This window comes from Balaenoptera acutorostrata, chromosome 1, assembly GCF_949987535.1.
Source record: "Balaenoptera acutorostrata chromosome 1, mBalAcu1.1, whole genome shotgun sequence".
In the NCBI taxonomy this organism is placed as follows: Eukaryota; Metazoa; Chordata; class Mammalia; order Artiodactyla; family Balaenopteridae; genus Balaenoptera; species Balaenoptera acutorostrata.
In genome coordinates this window covers 35,893,580-35,912,745 of record NC_080064.1, presented here as the reverse complement: position 1 = coordinate 35,912,745, position 19,166 = coordinate 35,893,580, and the positions used below count along the sequence as shown (strand labels likewise).

Here is a 19,166-nt window from a genome sequence, read left to right as displayed (position 1 = left end):
TGGGAAACGGAAGAGGAAGTCTTTGACACCGCCCCTGTTGCCGCAATGCAGGTGAGGGCCAGGTTGGCGCTAGTGACCGCTAGCTAGCTTCGGGTATCGGGACCGAGAGTGGGCTGGCGGAGGAGGGAGTGAGGAGTTGGGGCTGAGAAGAGAGGGTAGAGCCCTCGACCGTCGATTAAGGGGACGCGCGATGGGGCAGAGGCCCACTGGCGAGGGAGCGGCGCAGATGAGAGATAGGGGTGGAGCTCGGCTGACGGGAGACAGACTGCGGTTAAGTCGGGAGGGAGAAGGCAGCACTGACTTGCTAGGGTGTGGGAAAGGATCAGGTTGTAATTTGGGAAGGTTGAGGTGCAGTCCAAGAAAGACGGCTCAAGAAAGTGGTGGATCGGCTCAGGCCCCGGCCTAGGCTGTTGGATGGCCGCTGTTGGATGCCGACAGAACAGGTAATCTGTAATTGGAGAGAAGCCCGAGGGTGGAAGGAATTGTGGGACCGCGGTGGCCAAAAGCCAGACTAATATAATCTGAGGCCGTGGGTGGAACCCAGGATCAAGGCTCCTGTCCTAAACGTTGGCGATTTGGTAAGACAGTTTTGCTTCATTCTTCCTAGTCTGTGCCCGATAGTAATTAAGGATGAAATGAAATGAAGCTGGAGGCCATAGATGGAAAGGAAATGCTTTGGAGACCCCCCTCCCCCAGCATTTAAAATAGTTTGTGTAGTGCTTAGGGGCATGTGCATTTTGTTTGTTTGTTTGTTTTGTTTTTCATTTGTCACTTAGTTTCTTGCAGCTGGTAGCCTCTCCGTAAGTTTTTATAGGTTGACTAAGCTTGTGAAAGGGGCACAGGAATATTGGCACAGAGAAAAAATGAGTGCAGATTAATTTAGCAAGGAGGAGGTTGAAGCAGCAAAGACTGAGGGCAAATGAAGGTGGGGGGTGGCAGCGGTGGTGGCGGCGGCAGTGGCAGGTATTCAGAGGAGCCTTCATGTGTAGGTAGATTTTCCAGAGATTGTATCATGGGCAAGAACGGCTAGATTCACCGGCAGGTTTTAGGACAGAGGAAGTCAGAGTATGTATGCTGCAGAGGTGCCCAAAAGATAATAAACCCCAGGCATTAGGTCTGGTGAAAATTGCTCAGTGGGAGAGAATAGAGTGTACCTAATACAGAGAAAAACCAGGCCTGGATTAGGAGCAATGAGAGAAAGGAATCAGTAGGTAGGAGGAATTGAGGTCAGATGAATGGGTTTAAAGGTCTAAGGGTTGACGCTGTCTGTAACCCTAATACCAAAGAAAGTAAACAACCTGGCTCTCCCTATGCCAATGAGATCCTGTGTCACTGGACTGGTGTCGCACACTGTCATCCTGGCTTTTCAGCCTTCCTCTGTATGTGTCATCCTCACACTCATCTGAGTAACCAACCTATTCCTATTGGTGCAGAGGGAGGAGAAGCAGCTTGAGGCATCATTAGATGCACTGCTGAGTCAAGTGGCTGATCTGAAGAATTCACTGGGGAGTTTCATTTACAAGTTGGAGAATGAATATGACCGGCTGACCTGGTAAGGGTTGCCAGGGCAAGCTGGGGAGGGCTCCATGGGTGGGGGGCCAGGCCGCCTGCTGGATAGGACATCTCCAGTGACGTAAGCATTTATCAGTTTGCAAACATCTCTTGATTTAGAAAGAGTTGGGTTTCCCAACATTTAACACTGAAGTTGGCTTTGGGCCCCCATGGTAAGGAAGTAGAGAAATGCCCAGTTTCCCAGCCCAGGTTCTCACTAGCTTTTGATTCTCATCCTTTGACTTCTCTGGGAGGACGTCCTCCCGCAGTGGGTCCTCCCATTACAGTATTCATACTGGATCTCTTGCCACGGATGTTGCTGAGTCTTTTAGGTCCAATCTACTCTAGAAGTGTGGATACTATTTTTAGGCCAGAAAGGAGACTTTTACCCAGTTTCTGAAGTTTTAGTGATAATAGTGTAGCCATGGTTCCTATTTTGCCATTGTCCTCACCCCCATTCAAATATAGTAGTCCCCCCTAATCTGTGGGGGATAAGTTCTAAGACCCTCTGTGGATGCCTGCAACTGTGATAGTACTGAAACCTACACTGTATATACTATGGTTTTTTTTCTATACTAATGGGGTGGGTAGCATATACAGCATGGATATGCTGGACAAAGGGGTGATTAACGCCCTGGGTGGGACAGAGCAGGATGAAGCAAGATTTCATCACGCTGCTCAGAACAGCGCCCAGTTTAAAACTTATGGATTGTTTTTTTCTGGAATTTGCCATTTAATATTTTTGGACTGTGGTTGACCATGGGTAGATGAAACCTCGGAAAATGAAACTGCAGATAAGGGGGACCTGCTGTAATGACCTGCCTTTCTTCTCCATCTGTATCAGAAACTGAAAGTGTGTCCCTCTTTCTTAACCCCATAATCCCTGTGAGCCAGTCTAGTTCCTGCCCAGGCCAGCCATAGGGCTATGAGTGTTTTGGGGGTGAGTCTAGTCCGAAGGACCCATTTGAGGCTCCTTTACCGGGAACATTCTGACACCTTCTTTCCACCACCAGGCCATCTGTCCTGGACAGCTTTGCCTTGCTCTCTGGACAGTTGAACACTCTGAACAAGGTCTTGAAGCATGAAAAGACACCACTGTTCCGTAACCAGGTCATCATCCCTCTGGTGTTGTCCCCAGACCGAGATGAAGATCTCATGGTAAGAGGAGGAGAGGGGTGCAACTTGGGAAATTAAGTTCTTAGATGAGGACTGAGGGCGCAGTGGTTGGTTGGCTATTCTAGAAGTTCTGAATGTGCAGTAGTGTGTGGCAGTAAGAAGCGAGGGCTGCATTTTGGAGCCCTTGCTTTTTGTCCTTCTGGAGTTGGGAGAGCCACTCCCAAACTGAATTAATCTGAGGCATTTGTCACCAAGACAAAGACCTTTTTCCTCCAACACCTGTCTTGAGCAGAAAGTATGTTCTTTTGTGACTTTTTCTATTTCTTTTTTTTTTTTTTTTTTGGTTTTGTTGTCGTTGTTGTTTTTTGGCCGAGCTGCGCAGCATGTGGGATCTTAGTTCCCCGACCAGGGATCCAACCCGTGCTCCCTGCAGTGAAAGCATGGAGTCTTAACCATTGGACCACCAGGGAAGTCCCTGACTTTTTTCTCTTTCAATCTTTGATTTAAATGTGGCAGAGAGAGGTTTATCCTTAGGTCTGGTAGAGATAGGGGAGTGAGAAGACAGAACTGAAGGATGGAGTGAGGGGAATAGTGTCTTAGGAAGCCAGATATTGTTAGTCTCAGGTTGTGTTTTCCCTGAAAATGCACTGTTTGCCTGTGGAAGGAACTATGTATATATCAGGCCAGATTGAATCTTCTTGGAGTGCACAGTAGGATCAATAAAATCTGTGTGTTACAGAGGCAGACTGAAGGACGGGTACCTGTTTTCAGCCATGAGGTGGTCCCTGACCATCTGAGAACCAAGCCTGACCCTGAGGTAGAAGAGCAAGAGAAGCAGCTGACAACGGATGCTGCCCGCATTGGTGCTGACGCAGCTCAGGTTGGACTGAGTCACTGCCCTGCTGCCCCCACCCCGAGTTTTATCATGAGAAGCTGGGCATTACCACCTCTGTATGGTAGGGATGCACAGCTGGTTACCCCTCAGTTGCCCCTGGAATAGCCCAAGGAAGAAACTTCCCCGTAATCATTTCTTGCTTGCCCTAATCTCTGCACAAATTTATGTGTGTTGCAGAAGCAGATCCAGAGCTTGAATAAAATGTGCTCAAACCTTCTGGAGAAAATCAGCAAAGAGGAACGAGAAGCGGAGAGTGGAGGTATGGAGGGATTGGTGACAAAACAGAGGAGGAAAGAGGGATAAGATCAATCGGAAGGGTGGTGTTGGTGGTGGTGAAGTGAGGACGTAAGGATGTGCTGCTTAGGAAAAGGTATGCGTCCATTCTGTTAGCCTTTTGTATTTCTGGCCAGCCCTGGAGCAGGTGGAGGAAATGGGCAAAGGGAGAAGGGAGTATTCTGAGATAGTCATGGGGGTCCTCTGGCTCTTCCTCTGGGTTGCCAGGGAGCCTAGATTCTGCTGAAGTCAGAACTCCAAGCCCTGGTACCCATACTGGTCTTCCTGCTGCTAGGTTCGGTCCAGGGCCAGAGGCATACCTCGGGGTCCCCACTTACCTTTTTCTTCAGGTCTCCGGCCGAACAAGCAGACCTTTAACCCAGCAGACACCAATGCATTAGTGGCAGCTGTTGCCTTTGGGAAGGGGCTGTCTAATTGGAGGCCTTCAGGCAGCAGTGGTCCTGGCCAGCCGGGCCAGCCAGGAGCTGGGACAATCCTCGCAGGAGCCTCAGGATTACAGCAGGTGCAGATGGCAGGAGCTCCAAGTCAGCAGCAGCCAATGCTCAGTGGGGTGCAGATGGCCCAAGCAGGTCAACCAGGTAAGGTGACAGGGATTGGCATGGTGGCAGACCTTGAGCAGGGAAGTGGGAATAAGCTGGGTTATCTGGGGCCCCAGCATCCCCAGAGCTAGAGATATTCTCCTTTTCTCCCTTGGACTGTGACCCAGAAAAAAACTTTTGGAGTAAAAGTCTCATTTGAGATTCTTAATAGGCACCAGACAATGAGGAAGAACTTTGACGAGCAGAAACTGCTCTCACCTCCCACCCCATCTCAGACCTCGGTCTCAACTACCCTTCTGTCCCCTTTAACTCTGGATATTAGGTGTGTTTTCACTGTCTTGTCTTAGGTAGAGAAATGAATGGTCAGACCTTCATTAGGACCATTGTGTAGGTGTGTTGGGAATGGACAAGCAGGCAAGTTTCCCGGTGCTGCATGTATTCCTTTCTCTGTATCCTGTCTCTCCTGCTCGCTTTTAGTAATTATAAGAACAGCCTGGCAGAGTTCAGATGCAGGCAGCTAGAAGAGGTATTTTCTTCCAAGCTGTCTAGGCAAAGGGACAATTAAAATAAGAGAGGACATAGCACTCTTTTACCTGTGACATTAAATGGGGGTCCCACAGATTTAGTTCTCTTTTTCTAGGAGGGGATGAGCAGGAGCTGGGTGTGTTCCAACCCCTCCCACTATTCCTCCTCCTAGACACCTTCAGGGAGAGGGCTGGACGAGGAGCCATACCTCTGAGCCTTGCCTTCCAGGGTCAGATGCCACAGAGATTCTGAGATGATAGTGGAGGTGCAGAAGGGAACATGAGAGACCACATTTCTGATTTACCATGAACGTCTTACTGTGCTTCAGGTGTCTTTCTTCATGTTCCTTTTAGGGAAAATGCCAAGTGGAATAAAAACCAACATCAAGTCGGCTTCCATGCATCCCTACCAGCGGTGAGTGTGGCCGACAACCTCCACTCTCAGGTGCTCTTTGCAGAGTTGGGCAGTGAAACTGCCGTTTGCCCAAAGCTGACCTAGATGGGTATAATAAAAAGAATACGGGCTTTCAGCCACAGACAGATCCCATCTCCACTGCCGACTAGCTGTGTGACCTTGGGCAAGTGACCGAATTTTTCTGAGCCGGTTTTCTTGTTTATAAATGGTGATAATACCTACCTCATAGGGTTGTTGTGAGGATTAAAATGGGAAAATGAATGTAAAACACTTGGCACAGTCTATGAAATAATGGGTATTCAATAAATGAGAGTTTCTACAGCCACTTCTCCCCACTGCCCCCTCTTCAGTCCTCGATCCAGAACTTATCCTGATCTGATACTGCTTCATGTCTGTGGTGAGCTGATGGACACAAGATCATGGACCACTCAGCTCTGTTTGAAAGCCTGTGCTTATTTCGTGCTGCCAGAAACGATGACAGCCTCTATGTCCTTAGAGGCTTACTGTCTCCGCAGGCCTTCCTGCCCAGATTCCATCCTGGCCATCTCTCCAAGCTGCAGGTGACGAGGCCTCTGGGCTGAGACAGACCGTCCACTTGTGGCTCTGGAGAAGCTCAGGCCTGCTCTACTCTCCATCCTCTGAGAAGCCAATTCAGCTCTTATCTGGGAAATAGTCACAAAGTACCCTATCCTTTACCCTACCCTTCACACACAAAGGAAGATGTTGAAGGCCCGGTATATGGGGGCTTCCTCAGGAAGTGGCTCTACCAGGCCGGACTATGTGAGAAAGGGTTTTTCTTAGCAAATGAAAAAGTCCCTTGTTCCCCAGACTCTTTTTTTCTTATTTTAGAGGGAGAGGGGAATTGCACCTCACACCATTTTTCATCATGGTTGAGTTATCCTCATAATATGCCTGGTTCCTGGGCTCCAGCCAGGATGGTTTTTCTCCAGTACACTGAGCCTGTGGTTCCAATAAGGGCCAGATGGATGCCGGGAGGTGGCAGCCGCCAGTACTTTTGCCGCTTTTATAAAGCTGAGAGCAGAGTGGGCTTGGGTCTCCAGCTTAAGCTGCCTTGCTTAGCTCTCTGTTGTGAGCTAGGGCAGGGGTTGAGTCAGCAGAAGTGGACCAAAGGGTTTCTCTGAAAAAAGTTATTTAAGTTGATGGCCACTGTGTCAGGGTTAATCTGACAGCAGATAAATTGAGACAGCTATGTAGGGATTGGAGACTACATGTCAGAGACTTTCAAGGTTGCTGCAAGGCAATTCTAATTTGTTTTCCAATAAAAAGTTTTCTTATCTTTGATTAGCTTTGATCTAAATGTCCTGAGAGGTAATAGGAGGCCCTGCTCATACCTTCCAGCTGCCTTTTTTCTGTTCTCTTCTGTCACACATTAGTGCTTCGGCATTTGTTCGGTGTCAGGCAGAATTCTGCCAGGCTGTGGCAGCAAAGGGCTGGAAAAGTGGTTGCAGATGTCACGTCCATTCCTGTTCCATCAAGACAAGAAATGGTATTCACACAGCTCACTGATCATAGTACACAAGAGCACGGAAAGTCCTGCCATCAGCTCTGAGGCAATGTCAGACCTGTCCCCCACTTCAACAGTGCTCCCTTACTGGTCTTTCAGCCCACTCAGATGTTCCTTATCTTCTCTTCCCTTCGCACTGGAAATGTCAGAGCTAACTGTCATACTGGATAGAGTTCAAGGTGTGCTTCTCTAAAACCCCTGGAGCATCTTTTGGTGACTGCTGTCCTTTATTCTGCCAAAAGATTCCTTCCTATTGAAAGTTTCTTGAAAACTTTTTGGACCTATTGAAACCACCCCAAGTTTCTTTGTTGTCCCAGGCTAATATCAACGTCATTCCCAAAGTACCATCTGAAATGGCTTCCTTGTCCTCCCAGAGTGGAAATGTCCTCCTGCGCCAACAGGGACATATGCAGGACCCCACCTACATCTTGTGCCCTTAAACCAACAGTCATTACTCCGCAGGCACTCATGTCTTTATATTCACTCCGGGAGCACGCGCTCTCATTCCCAACCCCTCAACCCCAGATCCTCTGGAGTGCACAAATCTATGTAGCATTGCCAACTTTGGGGCCCATACAGCCCAGTAAATGCCTCAATGGAGAGTATCTCCCATCCCTAACACACTCATTCCCAAAGGAGGGAATACAGAGTTTCCTTTCAAGAAGAGGACATTGACCTGCTCCCTTGCTCAGATTCCAGATTTGCAAAAGATGGCCCTCTTGCTCCACTCTGGTACTGTTGCTCAGTTTCTGATGGCTCTGTTTGGCCTGGGGCCTGTGTTTTCTCCTACTCTTGGGGCCCCGGGAGAATGAGATTAGGCCATCATCTCCGAGGTGTGTGTCTGGGATGGAGAAAGAAGCAGCAGCTGTGAAACTTCAATCTTCTGTAGCACAGAGGTCATCCTGCTGAAGGCGGAAGCTTACTGCATCAGTGTTCGCATGACACCCATTGCTAGGACCACTCCCTCTCCAGCTCTGCCCTGAGGCTGGGACTCAGTCATTGTTGAACGTCCGTTTTGCTCATTGCCCCAGTCACCCTGTTCTCTTCCCCTCCTGGTGTCTATTGCTGCCCTACCTAGCTAGGTCACCTAACTTCACCTTGCATTTTCTTGGGAAACAGCCAAGGTAGATAGGTTCTAGCTAAGTGCTCCTTCTAACTCCATTATCAGTCCTGCCATTAGGACTGAGCTGCAGTGGGTGTAGCGCCCACCTCCTGTCCTGCTGTTGAAGGGAAGAAGCTGAGCTCTGCAGGAATGCCCCAGTGCAAGGCTGGTCCCTTTCCCACCCCCTTCCCACCTCCCCCAGGCAGCTGGGAACAACCTCTCCCTTTGTCTGAGCTTCTTGTACAGAATAATCCTCCTTATGGACAATGTATTCTCTGTGCCCTGTGGACACAGGAGCCGTGTGAGCTGATCCCAGCACCAGGCAGGACGGAGGCGGAATCCTTCCAAATGCCCACCCTAGGTCAACTCCTGATTACTGTTCAGAGAAACTACCAAGGGATGTACATTTTCTTCCATCTGTTCCAGATTTGGGGGCTAGCCTATTGAAGTTTAGCAATGGGCCAGGAGTAGGGTTGGGGGCTGTGGTCCCTTTCTGGTTCAGTCCAGAGGGTTCACTATACCAACCTATGGAGGCTCGATGTGGCTCTGGCCCGTCAGCTTTGAACACACAGGGGCTAACACTTGGAAGGGGTTTGCCACCCTGCAGATGGGGCTTTCTAACTGGAACAGAAGGTAAACTCCAATCCATCTGACAGGGCCATAGCATCCATTGCTTCAACATGTGTTTTGTCCCACAGGACAAACTTCCTCTCTTCTTCCCTTTAACTTATCTCTCTTTTGTTCTTGAGCTCCTGTGCGTCTCTGAGGCAGGTCCTGGATCTCTGTTGTCATCTCTTGATAAGTTCACATGTTCTCAAGATGTCGCCTACCATTTGGACATGGCAGCTTCCCCAAGTACATTATGGACAAGGCCCCTGACTTCCCTACGCCTCAGTTTTCTCGCCTAGGTGCTCCCAGTGATCCTTCCTAGCTTTAAAGTCTCTGGCAATGATTCTCCAGCCTGTTTATCCCTGGCATTTTTCATATTCCTCATTGCATGACTATGTTATTATAGGCCAGGTTTTTCCTAGATCAGCCCGCCAATCCCTTGAACCCCTCCAAACTGTTCCTAAAGTTCCCTGTCACCTGCAGCTTAAAATACCCACATCCCTCTAGATCACTTCCCTAAAATTGTTTTCTAGCTTTCACTAGTTCTTTAGTGACAATTCATCAAAGAGGTAGTAAGTTACCACAGAGATAAATGCATTGAATGCCAGAAGTCACCTTCCCACTCAGGTATCCCCCTCTCTCCCCTGGGCAAGATATATGTACCAGAGAGACTCCCCCATAAAAGCAGTAAATTATACTTTTCCATGTCATGATAACCTTCCCTACTGAACCAAATCCAAGGAGCCCTAGGCTGCTCCCCTTCCCGCTTTCCCTCTGCCATTCCACTGCCTTCCCTGGCTCTCACCTGAATTTCCCTAGTTTATGGTCATTTTGATTCTTCATCTTCTCTGGCCCACACCCCAAATGTAGAGCATCCTTATTTCTTTTTTTGTACTAATTTTTCTGGGCTGCACCCATTTTCATGGCCCTGGTTAGTATCCTTCCATGTTAGTCCTTCTTGAGCCCATGTCCCCACTCACTGACTCACAGCCACGCTCGTGAAATACAGAGCCTACCATTTTCCTGCACACCTCACATTCACTCTATAGCCCCGCTTCCACCCTTCCTCGGGAACTACCCTGTCTCAGATCACTGCTGACCTGATGGCTAAATCCAGACTTTTTTCAGTCCTTATATTTCTTACTTATCTCCATGGTGTTTAACAGTGCTGGCCATTAACTTTTCACCTCTTGCCCTTCACCGGCTCCCACCTCTCTGGCCATTCCTTCTCTGCAGCTTTTGGCCTTTTGTCCCTCTGCCTGCTTCTTTTTTTTTTAAAAAAAAGCATTTATTTATTTATTTATTTATTTATTCGGTTGCGCTGGGTCTTAGTTGTGGCAGGCGGGCTCCTTAGTTGTGGCATGCAGACTCTTAGTTGCGGCGTGCATGTGGGATCTAGTTCTCTGACCAGGGATGGAACCCGGGCCCCCTGCATTGGGAGCGCAGGGTCTTAACCACTGTGCCACCAGGGAAGTCCCCCTCTGCCTGCTTCTTGAATGTTGTTATTCTCCAGTACTCTGTCCTTAACCCTCTTTTCTTATTCTACCTGCTCTCTCTGTGACCACCACCTTTATGTACATAACTCAAACAGGTTTTATTTTCAGCCCAGCCCTCTTTGCTGACTTGCAGATGCCTATTTGGTATCTCTGCCCATATGATCCACAAGTACCTCAGGTTCTGAATGTCCAAATCCAATCATCTTTCCCTTCAAACCTGTTTCTTTTCCAACATCCTAGGTGTGACCTAAGCCAGGTCTATGGAAGCCATCCTAAACACCCCCCACCAACTCAATCAGATACTAAATCCTGTCAATTCTGTCTCCCCAGGATCCTGCCCTGCAGTTTAGGCTCTGGGCCTCTCACCCTAAAAGTATTGTTCAGACTCCCTGTATCCAGTCTTGCCCACTCCTACTCATCTTCCATATGGCTGCCAGATACATCTGTCTAAACTGCAGGTCTGATCACATTACTCCCTTGATTAAAATCCTTTTGATCGTTTCCTTCCCATGTTTCTCAAACTGGGGTCCACATACCTGGCAGGTTGGTAGGGGCAGTGTGCCAGGCATACTGAAAGTCGCAAGATAAAAATCATCCTAGAGGGACTTCCCTGGTAGTCCAGTGGGTAAGACTCCACGCTCCCAGTGCAGGGGGCCTGGGTTCGATCCCTGGTCGGGGAGCTAGATCCCACATGCATGCCACAACTAAGAGTCCGCATGCCACAACTAAGAAGTCCGCATGCCGCAACGAAGATCCCGCGTGCTGCAGCTAAGACCCGGAGCAGCCTAAATAAATAAATAAGTAAATATTAAAAAAAAATCATCCTAGAATGCCCATTTTACTCGAGGGTAAATAATTTAAACAGAATGCAGAATTTTTTTTTTTTAAACTTTTGGGTTTATTTATTTATTTACTTATTTATTTATGGCTGTGTTGGGTCTTCATTTCTGTGCGAGGGCTTTCTCTAGTTGCGGCAAGTGGGTGCCACTCTTCATCGCGGTGTGCAGGCCTCTCATTATCGCGGGCTCTCTTGTTGCAGAGCTCAGGCTCCAGACGCGCAGGCTCAGTAATTGTGGCTCATGGGCCGAGTTGCTCCGCGGCATGTGGGATCTTCCCAGACCAGGGCTCGAACCCGTGTCCCCTGCATTGGCAGGCAGATTCTCAACCACTGCGCCACCAGGGAAGCCCCAGAATGCAGAATTATCATGCATGCAGTAAGAGAAAATAGACTTCAAAGAATTCCTACTAGTCTGAAGGGCTTCATAATTAGCCCTTTGGGATTAGCCCTTTGGGATTCTCTGGGGATATTTCTTTCTTCTTCCTTTTTTTTTTTTTTTTCACATTTACTTCAGTGGAAGTTTGAAAAACAGCTTAGATTTCCTGGAAAGGCAAGTAGGATTCTGTGTGATCTAGCCCCTGACTTCTGACTTATTTTCTGTATTGTCCTGACACCCACTTCAAACTGCTTGAAGTTTCCTGAATGTAACAGACTCCATTCCTTTAGTCCCACTGTTCCCTCTGTGTGGAACATTTTGCCCCATCGTTCTGTGATGAATACTCAATCTTAATCTTTCAAAATTCAGCTCACGAGTTACTCCTCTGGGAAGCTTTCCAACCACCCAGTCTGTCTACAACCCAGTGCCGCTCCCACCAGGTAAGGTCCATGACCTCCTATCTTCCGCTCCACATTTGTACAAACTTATTTTAGCTCCTTCTGCTCTTTACTGTCCCCCAAGTTCAAGCACCCTGAACTGCCAAGGTTTGAATCCAGTTCTTCCGTCTAGGAGCCGTATGATCTTTGGCAAGAAATGTGCATGCCTGGCATACTATGGCATCTGGACCATCATAAACACGTTAAGTGGTAGTTGCTGCTATTATTATTATTATTAGGTTGACTTTGGAGAGAGAGTATAATGTAGCATTTTGGTTAAAAGAGCAGTTTCTAGTGCCAGACTGCCTGGGTTCAAATTCTAGCCGTGCCACCGACTAGCTGTGTGGCCTTAGGCAAGTTGATTTAGCTCTCTGTGCCTCAGTTTCCTTATTTTGGGAGATGCTGTGAAGTTTAAATACATTAATACATACAAAGTGCTTAGAATAGTGTGCCTGACAATAGTAGAAGCTCAATAGATATTAACTGTCTTCAGGGTAGTGTCTCGAAGCCTGCTGTCAGTAGTTGTTGCTTAAATCAATGATTGACCAGTCCCTCTACGAGGAGGTAACTCTTCCTCCCTCTGCAGCTCGTCTGTGCATACAGCTATGCTCACGTGTCAGGAGAGACCCTCTGGGCACGTTTCATCCCCCACGGTGTGCAGAGCAGGCACTGGAACATTTTTATATTGGTTTGCCTGATGTGATAAGTCATTTTCAAATCTAGTTGTGTGAACTTTCTCGCACTTAGTTGTCACCTACACTCTTCTATTAAAGCCCAGTTTGATCTCTTAAACTGTGTGATTTTGATTTGAGATCAGATGACAAGCTCCCTCACTGGCAGTGTTCCTTTTCCTCCCTTCTAAACTGGGTCTGTTCCCTGTCCACACCAGCTGAAGACTCAGTTCCACAGTCTGCCTACATCCTGTCTCTAAAGGAGGCCCTTCACCACTCAGAGGTCTCTCTGAGAGACCTGTGCAGCTGGGATGTGTTCTCTCCTCTGTCTGTGCTTACTCAATCCAGGCTCAGGTCTTCACGGGTGGCTGTGTGATTCACTGGGTATCACAAACCAGAGCTCCATGCTTGCCTCTTCCTCACACTCACCACCAGTGCTTTAGGCCTTGTTTTGCCATGGCAACTTCCTGGTTCTTGCCACTGGACTCTAAGCTGTCGGCAACACCTGCAGGTCAGGTGCTGTTTCACACCTCCATACCTTACACATGCTCTGCCCTCTCCTTGGTATGTTTGCCCTCTCTTTTTCCTGCTCCAAACCCCTGTTCACCTAGTGAACAATTCATCCTTCCAGTGGCACCTATTTCTGTAAAGTCTTTACCACCTCCTCCCCTGTATGCTTGACCACTCTTAAATTATACCTGACCTGGACACTTATCCATTGTGTGACCTTAGGCAAGTTACTTCACTTCCAAGAACCTCAATCTCTACCTCTGTAAAATGGGATTATAGCACTGACCTCAGAAAGGTACCTTCCACCGAGCATATTTAAAATTCGATTTAAACCTTTAAATAGCTCTTAATTTTCTACAGGATAAAGTCCAAGCTTCTTAGAAGAGCACACAAGGGCCTCCAGGCATATAGTTAGCACTGAAATGCTAATACTATTCTCTTCTTCTCCTACTCTCTCCTGAGCAATCTCGTTTTTATCACATGGTATATTAGACTGTTTTGATTGCAACATATTACAATTAAACTAGCTTAACTGAAAAAAAAAAAAAAAAAAGAGAGAGAGAGACCCAACTGGATTTGGATTATGCGGATGTGGAGTTGAAGGGTGACCAGCTCCAGGTGGGTCAGGGGCTCCAGTGTCATCTAGGCTCTCTGTCTCTGCGTTTCTCCACTCTACCGCATATAGCTCATCCCATGAAAGAACTCTGATTGTTGCTGCTTGGCTTCTGTGCCATTAGGAGCATTGGGGGAAGTGGAGAGAACACCATGATTAAAGGGCCAGTGGAGTGGGACAGGAATTCCTTAAAGGAAATGAAAGCAGGGGGATGGGACAGTATCTGTGTACGACCAGACCTAGAGCTACTATGGTCCACTTTGTGTGGTTTCATCTCTACAGACAATCTGCAGATACTTTTTCCCCTGAACCCCATCCTTTCTCCTAAGCTTACAGTACTGTGTTTCAGATTGCCTGAGGAATGTGCCGTCTTTCCTCAAACTCCGGATGTCCCAAACTGCATTCACTTCCTCCATCCTGCTCCACCTGCATTATCCAGCGTGCCAACCTTGCTGTCAGTTCTGGGTCCTCTCTCTGCTCTATCCCCTCTTCTTCCTTCTCACTCCGTTGCTCTAGGTTAGGCCCTCACTGTGTCACACCTGTGCCTCTGAGCTGGTCTCCCACCTGCTCTCCCTTCCTCTGCTTTCCTCTTGATAATCTCACTCTCACCAGGTTTTTCTTTATCAATAACAATGGGGATCATACCAACCCCTTAAAAATCTTCAGGGACATCCCAGTACAAATAAAACTCCTCATTCTTTCATTTAAAACACTTCATAATTTGGGGCCAACCTCCTTTTTAACCTAGCATATGAAGGCCTTTCACTTACCATATCCTTTAGCCAAACAGAATCACTTGCAATTCTCTACTCCCGTCCTGTGCTTCCCTCCATCCATCCCTTTGTCCACAGTTTTTCCTCAGCTTGGAACATCTATGTTGCTTCCACCTCACTTGCTGTGTGACCTTGAGAAAATCCTTCACCCTTTCTGATTTCGTTTTTTTTCCATCTGTTAAGCAGTGATAATAGTACTTACCTTACAGGACTGAACCATAAGAGCATATGGAAAGTAGCTGGCCCTATACTTGCCAGAGAAAGTATTGAACAGTAAGCTGCGTTTCCTCTTTTCCCCTTTTGGCCCTTCTCCCACATCTTCCAGATCTTGCTAACTCTCTTTCTTCCATCTTGATAACCTCCCCTGGATTGTCCCCTCACCAAAAGCCTTCCCTTTTCTCTCTCCAGAGCTCTTCCTGCACATTCTATCACAGCCCTCTCCCCCAAGCTGAGTTTCTTTACTTCAGTTCAGTGAACACTGAACGATACCCATAGTGCGTTGGCACTGGCTACCTACGATGGATCAGACCTTGCCCCTGACCTCTCAAGGGTCCAGGCAATCCCCAAATTCCAGATGGTGTGATGACTGTTTGCATGCAGTGTCTCTCTTCTGCTGGCCGGATGTCTTTCCTTCCGCCAATGTCCCAGCCTTAGGCAGAGGAGGCTAGCGAGCTAAGGCCCAGGGACCTGCAGAATGATTAACTGATGAGCCCTTCACCCTTGTCTTCACCCCCCTGTCCTCACGGACTCAGCCCTCTGCTCAGCTCCTCTGTGTGGGTACCGTGTAGAAAGCGCCCTTTGTCCTTTACAGGATAGGGAAGGGAGAAGCTTGACACAGGCCCTGGGAGGCTGCTTCCCTTTCTACCTGCCACTCCTGCTGTCTCTCAGCCTCGACCCTCAGTGCCTGTTGTTCTCAGCCGGTTCCCCTGCGTCTCCCATGCCCTGTTCCCTCCACGGCTTCACCTGCTCCCTCCCTCACCCACTCATGCACATACAGGCATACCTTTTCCCATTTTTTCCTGCTTCTGTGATCCCATTTACCTTTAGTTTTCCTGCAGAAACATATAAAGCTGCATAATCGGGGAAACAGAGTTGTTAGCATTCATACAGATGGTGGTTTTCAGGCTGAACCTTGGAGATGGTAAATCAGTAGTTTATCTTCTGGGGAAAGAGGATGGAGAAAGGCCCCTCAGAGAGCTGTGAGTGAGATGTGAGTCAGAGAGGATGGGGCCGAGGGGAGGTTGTCATGTCACTTCCCGTTAGGAAGGTGCCAGGTATTTCAGGGGGAGTTTCAGCTGTTGGACTGCCTATTCTTCCCTACCCACACGCACACCTGGCCTTTATCCTTATCAAGACAATTCCTGGACCCCTTCAGCTTCTCCAGTTCATCAGCCTGCCCCTGGTGTAGGTACGCTTCTGCGGACCCTCTTACCTCCAAGGCCTTCATCCTAGCTTCTCTGCAGGTCCCAAATGGTCCCATTTCCTCCCAGTCCACTGACAAAGTTATCCTTCTTTTCTGTATATTTCAGCCTGTGAGGTGTTCTCTCGAGCCAAAGGTTAACCCCTCCGTGTGTGCTGGATCTCATTGTCTTTCACACAGCACATAAACACACTCGAGCCTCTTCCCATTAAAAACAACCCTTAGAATCAATCTGGAGATGAGAGCCAGGCACTGATATTTTTAAAACTTCCCAGGTGATTCTAGTGTGTAGCCAGGGCTGAAAAAGATAAACAATTAAATCCAAACTTCTTACCAAGCGAGGCAAACAGGGCTCTTCATAACTGACTCTTGCTGACATTTCCCCCTTACCTATACGACCTTTGGGCTAGAGCCACACCAAACCTGCCACATCTCCTGCTTCTACGCCTTCACACACATGCTTCCCTCTTCCTGGAATATGTTTCCCTGCCTTCTAGAAAGCGTCCTTTTTTTTTTTTTTGAGACATAGTCCCAGGTCTTTTTTTTTTTTTTTTTTTAAGAAATTCACGTTCTTTTATTTATTTATTTATGGCTGTGTTGGGTCTTCGTTTCTGTGCGAGGGCTTTCTCTAGTTGTGGCAAGTGGGGACCACTCTTCATCGCGGTGCGCGGGCCTCTCACCATCGCGGCCTCTCTTGTTGCAGAGCACAGGCTCCAGACGCGCAGGCTCAGTAATTGTGGCTCACGGGCCCAGTTGCTCCGTGGCATGAGGGATCTTCCCAGACCAGGGCTCGAACCCGTGTCCCCTGCATTGGCAGGCAGATTCTCAACCACTGCGCCACCAGGGAAGCCCTAGAAAGCGTCCTTTAATGCTCAGCTTTGGTGTCATTTCTTTGAAGCCTTCAAGAACTAATCCCCACCTTGGGGTAAGGTGCCCCCCTCGGTGCTCTCTTAACTCTCTGGGTTTATCTCTGTGGGAATACTCACCACACGCTTCTGTAAATTGTTAATTTATATGTCTGTCTTCTCGTCTAGACTGTGAGTATTTTGCAGTAACCCCAGGGCCATGGAGATACCACCTGGTAGGACCTGGGTAGGTGGTGTATATCAGATATTTGAAGACGCTTTCTCCTAGGACTAGGACAAAAGCTGAAGGAAGTGAGTCTTTGGGCATGTTCATTCATGTAGTCAGTGGGCATTTACTGAGGGATTGCTGTGGTCATTTACCCGTGTGGTCCAGGTGAGTAATGGATAGTTGAAGTTCTCTATCTCCAACGGACCTCTGGAACTGTTTCATCGTTTTATAATAGTCTACTTTGTTCGTCTCTAGATGGACACTTAGTCCAAAACCTCTCAATAGTGCTCTCTGAACAGTGCTTTGCACACAGTAAGCATTTAGGAAATGTTTGTTAAATGAATGCTCATGAATCTACATACAAGTATATACCTTCTTGCTTCCCCCCTTGTCTATGATATGTCAAGATAGAAGCAGTGCTGAGCACTTTACATGGGTCAGCTCCTTTAATCTTCACAACAATCCTATGAGACAGGTACTGTTGTTCACATTTTATGGAGGTTCGGCCACCTACATTAAGTCATATAGGTACTAACTAGAAGATTTAAATTCAGGCCTTTGGAGTTAGGTGTGACCCCCAAAGCCACTGAAGTATACCTAACACAGTAAATATTTATTGACTCAACAGATAGTGCCACCCCAAGGGAAGTAGAAAGTCTTTTGAATTTTTAACGTTTTCCCCACTTGACTCTGGGTCACTTGACCTCTCTTCCACCTCTCATATTTCTCATTCACTCTAATATTCCACAAACATTGTGGAGGGTCAAATGAGTCTGACATTAGGCCAGATGCTAGAGGTATAGAGACAACTAAAACATAGTGAGGGGGCATGCAGATAATTGCATTGCAGGGAGATTGTGGAAGTGAAGGCAGGGACTGATTTATTGCCTGGGAGAGCGGCTTGTATCTTGTGTTGAGTTAGGAGACAAGGCTTGGAGGGGTGGGGGGATATGAAAGACGCTGATATCCTTGGGGAACAGTTGAAGCATAGGACGTGGCCCAGGAGAATAGCACTGGTAGAATGGGAGGCTGAGGGCCAGATCAGGTAGCCCTTCGTGTACCATGCTAAGAAGTTTGAGCCTTTTGAATAGTTGAATTCTTTTGCCATTTCCTTTCAAGCGTAGGTACTAATGGGCTAGATCATAGCTGTACTTTGGCTCTGACCTCTTAACTCTAAGCCTAAACTTCCACATAGCTAGATCCCACCACGGACGAATACATTGTTTCTTCCAAACCACCACCTCCTCTGAATTCCACGTGTACATCATACAATCCTGTACGCAGTTATTAGCAGTTTCAGGAGCTGCTGGAGATACAGATTTCATTTCGCAGAAACCTAGTCCTCACCCTCAGTAGTTCAGTCTAGTTGGTGAGTGTGTGGAGGAGGGAGGGGAGAGCGCACGGAGCCAGATACGCAGCTAAGTGTACAGAGAGGGTCCAGCTGTCTTGGGGAAATCTCCAGTGTCTGCTTCTCCAATCCCGTCAGTTTCCAAACCTTCTTAGGTCAGGGTGCTCTCTCACCTGGTCTCCCCCCCAGTACCCTCATCTCACTGGATGCCAGAGCAAAGTGATTGGGCTAGACAGTAAACCCCATGCAGGGACGGCACCTGCCTTGTTCATTGATGTGTCACCAGCACTTAACCCCGTAGGTGGTCGATAAATATGTGATGAATATTTAACAATACAGGTCTGATTATAGCCTCCTCAAAACTCATCAGTTTCTCCTCTGCTTCCAGAATAAACCAAACTGCTCCATTTGTCCTTCAAGACCTGCTACATTCAGCCACAGCCGGCTTCACTTCCCTTTTTTTCCTTTCACTACCTTGAAGGCCAGTGTAGCCAGCGATTCACTAACTGTTGCTGCCCCAGGCTATTGTATTCTCCCACCTCCAGTCCACACAATCCTCTCAGCAACTCCTAACGCTAGGCTCATCCAAGTTTTTGGTCTGGTAGGGAAGGCTTCCCCGCGCAGCCTCTCCCTCGGGCTGAGACCTCCCCGCTGCCCCGAGTCCGCTCTCCGCACACATACAGGCTGCCTGCAGCCCACCCCTCCGGTCCCACCATCTAGAGAGGGAGCTCTTTGCGGGGAGGGCTGACCCTGGAACTTTTCCCAGGGTCCCAGGCCGGGTGGACCGGCCACGAAAGAAGCTGTGTTGGTCTTGTTGGTGGATAAACCCCCTGAGAGCCCAGAATGAGGCCATGCGCGGGCCGAACGTCAGGAAGGCGCAGGGTGCAACTGGGGCGGGCCGGGGCCAGGCTGCGCGAGCTGACCGAGACGGGAGGCGATGCGGCGGGAAGGGGTGGGGAGCACGGGCTGGGCGTGCTTCCTGCCCAGGGCCCGGCGGCCCGCCCCCGCCCCCGCCCCCACCCCGCGGGCCCAGCGGAGAC

General features: G+C 48.4%; 1 protein-coding gene across 2 annotated transcripts; it reads left to right on the top strand.

Annotated features, from left to right (window-relative positions):
- The first annotated feature begins 7 nt into the window (after positions 1-7).
- Positions 8-6,583, top strand: MED8 (mediator complex subunit 8). 2 transcript variants are annotated; one of them, XM_007164618.2, is made up of 7 exons: positions 8-51; positions 1,434-1,552; positions 2,565-2,709; positions 3,407-3,547; positions 3,740-3,821; positions 4,186-4,434; positions 5,274-6,582. In XM_007164618.2, exons 1-7 carry the CDS (start codon positions 46-48, stop codon positions 5,336-5,338), a joined length of 807 nt encoding a protein of 268 aa, XP_007164680.1. In that variant the 5' UTR covers positions 8-45; the 3' UTR covers positions 5,339-6,582. The 2 variants fall into 2 exon arrangements, with proteins under 2 accessions (XP_007164680.1, XP_007164679.1); XM_007164617.2 differs by lacking the exon at positions 8-51 and adding an exon at positions 71-443 and having other exon boundaries at positions 5,274-6,583.
- The last annotated feature ends 12,583 nt before the right edge of the window (positions 6,584-19,166 follow it).

Bases quoted from the DNA above. Each gene is read 5' to 3' on its own strand.
- MED8 (XM_007164617.2), top strand. The intron at 3,822-4,185 runs GTATGGAGGGAT...CTTTTTCTTCAG, and splicing joins ACGAGAAGCGGAGAGTGGAG to GTCTCCGGCCGAACAAGCAG. The intron at 4,435-5,273 runs GTAAGGTGACAG...TGTTCCTTTTAG, and splicing joins GGCCCAAGCAGGTCAACCAG to GGAAAATGCCAAGTGGAATA.